Source organism: Babylonia areolata, chromosome 23 (assembly GCF_041734735.1).
Source record: "Babylonia areolata isolate BAREFJ2019XMU chromosome 23, ASM4173473v1, whole genome shotgun sequence".
NCBI classification, from domain to species: Eukaryota; Metazoa; Mollusca; class Gastropoda; order Neogastropoda; family Buccinidae; genus Babylonia; species Babylonia areolata.
Genome location: NC_134898.1, coordinates 44268297 through 44275796, shown reverse-complemented (window position 1 = coordinate 44275796; position 7500 = coordinate 44268297). Strand labels below are relative to the sequence as shown.

The following is a 7500-nucleotide window of genomic DNA, read 5'->3' as shown; positions in this document are numbered from 1 at the left end:
CCACCACAGTCATCCCCGTCAGTCCCCCAACACACACAGACACACACACACGGATCCATCGTACTAAGTGCTGTGCTGAACCCCAAGAGGATTCTGTGCACAGTGACCGGTCTGCTGATTATATGACGCGTCTACCTCTGTGACTTATGATGAACATAGCGCTGCGGACGGAGCGCAGAGAGTGTCCAAATCTAGTTTCCATGCGATCAAAAGGAGGAAAACCATCTACTCAGACATGGTTTAAATAAAATGTCAGGTCCATGAACAGTATGATATTGTGTGGTGCTGTTGAAGTATTATAGTTCCTCTTTCCGTGCCCATCCCTTTGTCCCCTGTTGTTGTTTTTTTTAATTGTGTGATCCATGGCCAAAGTTCATTAAAACATTTCTGTTCGTTCTCTGTCTCTGTGTCTGTCTGTCTGTCTCTTCTCTCTCTCTCTCTCTCTCTCTCTCTCTCTCTCTCTCTCTCTTTCTCTCGGTCTTTCAGAGTTTGTCTTCTTTCATCCTCATATATATATATATATATACCACAACACGTATTGGAAGAAAGCAATTAAGGGGGGGAGGGTGTTGTTTTTGTTGTTTTGTGATTGTAATTGCTTGGTGTTTTTTTTTGGTTTTTTGTTGTTGTTTTTTGTGTGTGTTTGTTTGTTTGTTTGTTTGCTTGCTTCTGTGCGTTATATTTATGCATTATATCATTCATGTATCCATTGACAAGCACACAAGAATATGCTCGCGCGCACATGCACCAGGTCAGAGACAGAGAGGGAGAAAGAGACAGACAGACAGACAGACAGGTTGATAGAGATCATCCATGCACATACGAGGTTTCTTTCTGTGCAGTTCTGATACCACGATGACGCATATCGATGAACACGAATCGAACGCAGCTCTCGCACAGACACGACACAGTCGGAGAATAACAGAAAACAGAGCGTTGGACTTAAACCTCACACTGTCAGTCACACATAAAAATCACGGCAGCTCTCAACACGACAACACACGCCCTGATTAACTCTTTCCATACGAACGGCGAAAGAGACGACGTTAACAGCGTTTCACCCCAATTACCATCATCAAAATATTGCATGCGGAAGGCTCTTATACTGAAGACGTGAATGTTGACAAAGAATACCACAATTCTGACGACGGGTCATTCAAACACCCACTGGACATCCGAGGGGTCTGTGTAGAGGAGAAGAGAGGACTGGCCGTACTGAGTGAGTTAATAGATCGGATTAAAAATAAGACAAGATAAAATAAAACTGAATTTCTTTTTTTTTTTAACGGATTGAAAACCAAATGGTTTTGCCAGTGCAAAAGATCAACTGAGAGTCAAAGTGATTTACAGCAGTTAGAAACCAGGTTCGGCGCAGAACAAAATGCAGCCTCTGTTACCGAGATAGATGGTTTATTTCCAGTTCATTCCGCAGACCGAGGATTTTTCACCGATGGATAGATAACTGAGACTTGCGGAATGCGAACCGATGATCAATCCAGCGTTTGTCTGTCGCGGCATCAGCCAAAAGACACCCATTTACAAAAAATTGATTGGAAACGTAATCAGGAGATTTTAGCCATCAGGAGGTCAGAGAAAGAAACTGATATCATCAGAGCAACATCCACATGTGTATGCATGCATGCACAACACTATTCCGGAACATGAAACACAAACAGAAGCCGAGTCAGGTCTTGGAGAACAGACGTGGGTGGGGAGGCAGGGAATGGAGAGGCGGAAGAGGGCGGGGGGGGGGGGGGGGGGTGAGGATATGAGAGTGTAGGAAGGGTGGGGGGTGAAAGGGTCTGGAATTTTCAATGATTCTGTATGTTGATTGTTGCTTTACGGTGTGTTTGTGTGTGTGTGTGTGTGTGTGGAGGGTTGGACCTGGGTGACTACAAATTGTTGCATGTGCAGTTTTGTTTTTGTTTTTTGTTGGGTTGTGTGTGTGTGTGTGTGTGTGTGTGTGTTTGCACACTCGTGTGTGGAGTATGCACACGTTTGTGGGAAGCGCACAAAATCGCTGATCATAACGTGGTCCATTTTGTTCTTATTTTATTTCAGTCATTTGCCTTCTACGTATTTCCTTTCTTTCTTCTTCTTTTTTTTTCAATACTTAATCAGCTTATTTGTTTGTTTCATTTAATTCTTTGTTGCTTTAAAACATGCTCGTTGTACAAACGTTGGGTAATTTTTCAATGCCTCGTTAGTGCGATGGGTTGATACGTAATCAGGTATTTGCAACGTTTTTGTTTTGTTTTTGTTTGTTTTTGTTTTTTTAAGCAGTTTCAGTTTCACAAGGAGGCATCACTGCGTTCGGACAAATCCACATACGCTACACCACATCTGATAGGCAGATGCTTTGAGCGCATGCATATGATATTATTTGTGTGCCTATCAGAGTGGATTTCTACAGAATTTTACCAGAGGACAACACTCTCGTTGCCATGGGTTCTTTTTCAGTGCGCTGAATGTGTGTTGGACACGGGACCTCGGTTAAATCGTCTCATCCGAATGACCAGACGCTCAGTTTGTTTTTCCAGTAAAAATTGGGAGAAAGGGCGAGAGCGGGATTCGAACCCACACCCTCAGTGACTCTCTATATTGGCAGCTGAGCGTCTTAACCATGCTGCCACCTTCCTCTTCTACCTTCCGTTCTGACAACTTTGTTTAAGCAGATGTGGTGTTGCGTATACGGATCAGTCCGTACGCTTTGACACCCACCTTGAAACTGAAACAGAAATTGAAACTGAGCGCTCATCTGTCATTGTCGTGTGTGTGTGTGTGTGTGTGTGTGTGTGTGTGTGTGTGTGTGTGTGTGTGTGTGTGTTACAGGAAGAAGGACGGGCTGCCAAAGTCCACCGTGTCTGTATTCAGGTGAGTTGTTGACTTATTCTGTGTGTGTGTGTGTGTGTGTTTCTGTGTATTTCTGTGTCTGTTTGTGTGTTTCTCTCTCTCTCTCTCTCTCTCTCTGTGTGTGTGTGTGTGTGTGTGTGTGTGTGTGTGTGTGTGTGTTGGGTGGAGAGAGTGTGTGCATGTGTATGGATATGAATGTATGAATGCGTTCGTTTTATTACTTTTTACGATGTTAATGATGATGGTGGTTATCATTCTTCGTTGTAGTAGCAGTGGATGTAGCAGTGTTAACAAAATTATTATTTTTGTGTCGTTATCGCTAATGTTGTTATTGTTATTGTTGTCACAAGGACAGATTGGAAGACTGGGCGATGCCTAAAATCTTTATCCTTGAGTAATAAGGTTTTTGAATCTTGAATCTCTCTGCCCTTCTGTCTGTGTCTGTGTGTAAGTTTCTGTCTGTGTGTCTGACTGTGTGTATGTTTCTGTCTGTGTGTCTAACTGTGTGTATGTTTCTGTCTGTGTGTCTAACTGTGTGTATGTTTCTGTTTCCTGACCACCACCACCACCCCCCACCCCCTCCTCACCCCTTCTCTGTCTGTCTCTGCTTTTAATATCAATTCTTGTGGAGCAACAGACATGATCATTGAAATGCTTTTATAAACAAAAAAGACAGAAAGAAAGAAAGAAAGAAAACGAACGGTCAAACATACAGACAGACAGACAGACAAACAGGCAAACGAACGAACAGGAAAAGGAAAGCCCACTAATATCTTGCAGTTACAGGGGAATTCCCCCCCCCAGATCGTCAAACTTCCTATCAGAGTCCTCACAGCCAGCCCCGAACTGAATTTAGGAGAGCCAGTATGACATGGCAATGGTAAAAATACCCAAATAAACAAACAAACAAACAGAGTGCAGTTCACTAGAAGCACAACAGAGAAATCACCTTCCTTCTTTTCTCTGTTCTGTTTAAAACAAAAATGTATTCTTTTAAATTAATTTGAGCAGGCTGCAGTGACACTGATAATGGAATTGATCGTTGGAGAGCTGTAACTGTAACAGACTTGTGCAAGGAGGAGGGCGGGAGAGAGGGGTGGGGGGGGGGGATTGGGGGATGTGGTTTTGAAAGCTGTAACTATAATAGACTTGTGCAAGGGTGCGGGGGAGGGGGGGGGGGGGGGCGAGGGGGTTGCTTAGGGTGGGGAGGGTTTTGTACTTTTTTTTTTTTCCTTATGTTTGACAGAATGAGGATGGATCTTCCTGTTTGCTTGTTTGTTTGTTTGCTTTTGTGTGTGATTTCGTGTTGTTTTTGTTGTTGTTGTTGTTTTGTTTTGGAGGTGTGTTTTTTTCTGTTTCAACAATAGTTAGGTGTCTTGTAATTGTTGTTTATAAAAGCTACTACAGTGATTGAGCATAGCTGTTTCAATGAGCTTTTTTTTTTCTAAAACTAGAGGGTTTTGTTGGGGTTTTTTAGGGGAGGAGGGATGAGTGGAGGCATCAAAACCGGTATTTGCACACCAGTACGTTTCACTAATGCCAACATGCATTCATTTGTTTGGAGTCTGCCCGGCTTCCCTTCACACACACGCACACGCGCGCGCGTGTTCACACACACACACACACACACACACACACACACACACACACACACACGCGCGCTTGCTTACACAGCGCAAAAGATCATGGCAACAGGGCTTACTGTCCAAGAGAGCGAGGGAGAGGGGAGAAAGAAAGACCCGCGAGATCGGAAAAAAAACACCCCAACAACTCACCCTTAATCCGTCAGGTGCCACGGTGATCGAACTCCGGAAACTCTGGTGAGAATCCAGCACTCTTAACCATTTGACCACCGCACCCGTTGATTTCAAGAGCACAGTCACGAAGTGTAATTTGGGGTAAAAAGAATGGTAGGGATCTATAAAAAATAAATAAATAAATAAATAAAAATAAAAATTTAGATGCTGACAGACGTGTAAAGTCAGACAAGACGTTCATGGACTTTTACTTTTTATCTTTTCTCAATAAACGATTTCAGTTTGTGTGTGTGTGTGTGTTTGGTTTTTTGTTTGTTTTTGTTTTGTTTTGTTGTTGTTGTTGTTTTTCATTTCTTTTTTTCCCATAGAATGATTGTTCGTGTTATGAAGAATAATTCCTCTTCCAGGTTCCTTGTCGGAGCTGACGAGAACCCAGACTCCGCCGCACAAAATGCCAACACCAACAACTCCACTGCAGTATTACCTTCGTCAGCACAGCCTACCTCATCCACGGCCGCCGCTGTTTCTCCGTCACAACGACCCTCCGAGGTCACCGATTCCGACACCTCCACCCCTAGTGGTGGCAGCACAGGCTCAGGGACCAGACAGCCTTTGCTGGAGACTTTGATGAGGATGCCAGGCGCTTCACAGGTAGTGCAGGCCCTCAGACCCTATTGGAACAGAGCGTCCTGCCGGTTGAAAGCCTCGCCTCGACACGGTTCGTGCCCGCACGCCCATGGGTGTCTGCACTACGTCCTCAAGGTGAGGGTTTTCGCCGTGTTCTTTTAGATTGCCTTTTAGATTGCACTGGCTCTTAGTGCTGCAGCCTTGGGGGGGGGGGGGGGAGGGGGCGGGGGGGGGGGGGGGGGCTAGTTGGCCTTTTGGGAACCATCCCAACGCCGACTGGGCTAAAAAAAAAAAAACACCTCTTGACCGAGATAGTGGGGGATGTAACGTGGGCAATACACTCCTTAAAGTGAAAGTCTGCTTTATGTCCTTAAGGTGAGGTCTCAACTGTGTTTTTGTAGTGAGGTTGTCCTTCAAGAGAGGGGAGATTAAGTCCTTAAGGTGAAGGCCTCCTTTATAACCTGAAAATGAGGATCTCCGCAATGTCCTTAATGTGACGGTCTCCACTACGTCCTGAAACTGAGGGGAGACTATGTCTTTTAGGTGAAGGTCTCCGCTTTGTCCTTAATATGAAGGTCTCCTATGTGTTCTTAAAGTCAGGGGAGACTATGTCTTAATGTGAGGGTCTATGCAGTATCCTTAACGTGAAGTTCGTAAGATGAGGGTGAATCACTTGAATATTCTTTCCAGTTTTACTTTGCACACTTTTTTTTGGTGGGGGTGGAGGGGGGGGGGGAATTGCATGTTGTTGTCCTTACTATTTCAGACAACGTGCATGGAAGTTGTCTGTAATGTTGTTGTTGTTGTTTGTGGGCCATGGGCATATACTGTGCAAATCTTGCTTGCTGAAAAGAATGTTTCTCGGCTACTAATTTCTGTTGCAGGAGAAGACTTGTTTTGTTTTGTCTGCTTCACCATAGTTTGCAAGGTATCGCCATGGAGAAAACCAAAATGCTGTGCCGTTTGGGTCGTGTTTCCGATGGCCAGATAATTATGGCTGTTGTGGTCAGCTGGCCAATTGGCAGCAGTTGTGGTTTTGGGGGGGTTTTGTTCTGTTTTGTTTTGTTTTTCTTTTTGGGTGTTTTTGGGTGTGTGTGTGTGTGTTTGTTGTTGTTGTTGTTTTTTTAGGTCAACACAATGTGCCTGAAGCAGAGTTTCATGACCTATTGGCAAAAAAAGAGAAAAAAAATCCCTTTAAGTTGTTCAGGGCGTGGGATTTGGTTTTAGGTGATGGTTGCGTTGTTCCGAGGGAACGAATCCCCCAATCACACTGTGATTCGACCAGCAGTGATAGTAATAAGCACTCAACGGAGACCTCAGAGGTGAGGGTAGGGAAAGAAAAGGCCTTTCCCCAAGTAACATTGGAATGATGGCACATCGAGATAGGCAGGCAGTGAGTTGCCACATTTGTTTTTTTGTGGGGAAGCGCAGTCGGGATTCGAACAAGCAATGTTTAGAATTGCCAGGCCGACACTCTGCAGCAGCTGAGCCGATTAGTCAGTGGTCGTGATGTCACATAGACCCGGATGCCTGTGACATAAACTGTGTGGATATGACATGTGCGTACGGGTTGTTAACAGGGACGGGAACAGGGTTTTGAGTGGTTTGACGTATTTTGGTCTTGGGATCTGGTTAGTCTTTTTTGTTTTTGTTTTTTTTTTAACACAAAAATCAGGCCCATCTGTAGTACGTTTCAGTGGAACCATAGATACTGCTGTGAAACTGCCGTCCGTTCTGTGTGACTGACTTTTCCCCTCCTCCTCGTCTTTCTCTACTCCCGAAGGTGGCAGAATGGTGAAGACGCTCATCCGCCAATACAGAGTCCGTGAGGGTCTAGGTTCAAATCCCGCTCCCAAGTTTGACTGGAAAATCGAACTGAGCGTCTTGTCGTTCGGATGAGACGATAAACCGAGGTCCCGTGTGCAGCACGCACTTGGCGCACTGAAAAAAGAACCCATGGCAACAAGTGTTGTCCTCTGGCACAATTCTATGGAAGAAAGCCACTCTAGTAGGTACACAAATTATGCCCGCACTCAAGGCCTGACTAAGCGCGTTGGGTTATGCTGCTGGTCAGGCATCTGCCTGGCAGATGTGGCTGCCTTGCAGATGTGGTGTAGCGTACATGGATTTGTCCGAATACAGTGACGCCGCCTTGAGAAAACTGAAACTGAAACTCTCCTCCTGCTCCTCCCACTGCTCTTCCTCTTCCTTCTCCATGTATTCCTCCACTCCCCAAGTCATCCCCCTCAGCTTCTTCCTCCTC

At 45.0% G+C, this 7500-nt stretch overlaps 1 protein-coding gene across 3 annotated transcripts in view; it reads left to right on the top strand.

Moving 5' to 3' along the window:
- The window catches only part of LOC143297913 (transmembrane protein 135-like), a 299849-nt gene that overhangs the window by 270331 nt on the left and 22018 nt on the right, over positions 1-7500 (top strand). For all 3 annotated transcript variants that reach the window (XM_076610471.1, XM_076610472.1, XM_076610470.1), the window contains 2 exons: positions 2833-2874; positions 5018-5372. In XM_076610471.1, coding sequence (XP_076466586.1) covers positions 2833-2874; positions 5018-5372 — 397 coding nt within the window. The remainder of the gene's footprint in view (positions 1-2832; positions 2875-5017; positions 5373-7500) is intronic.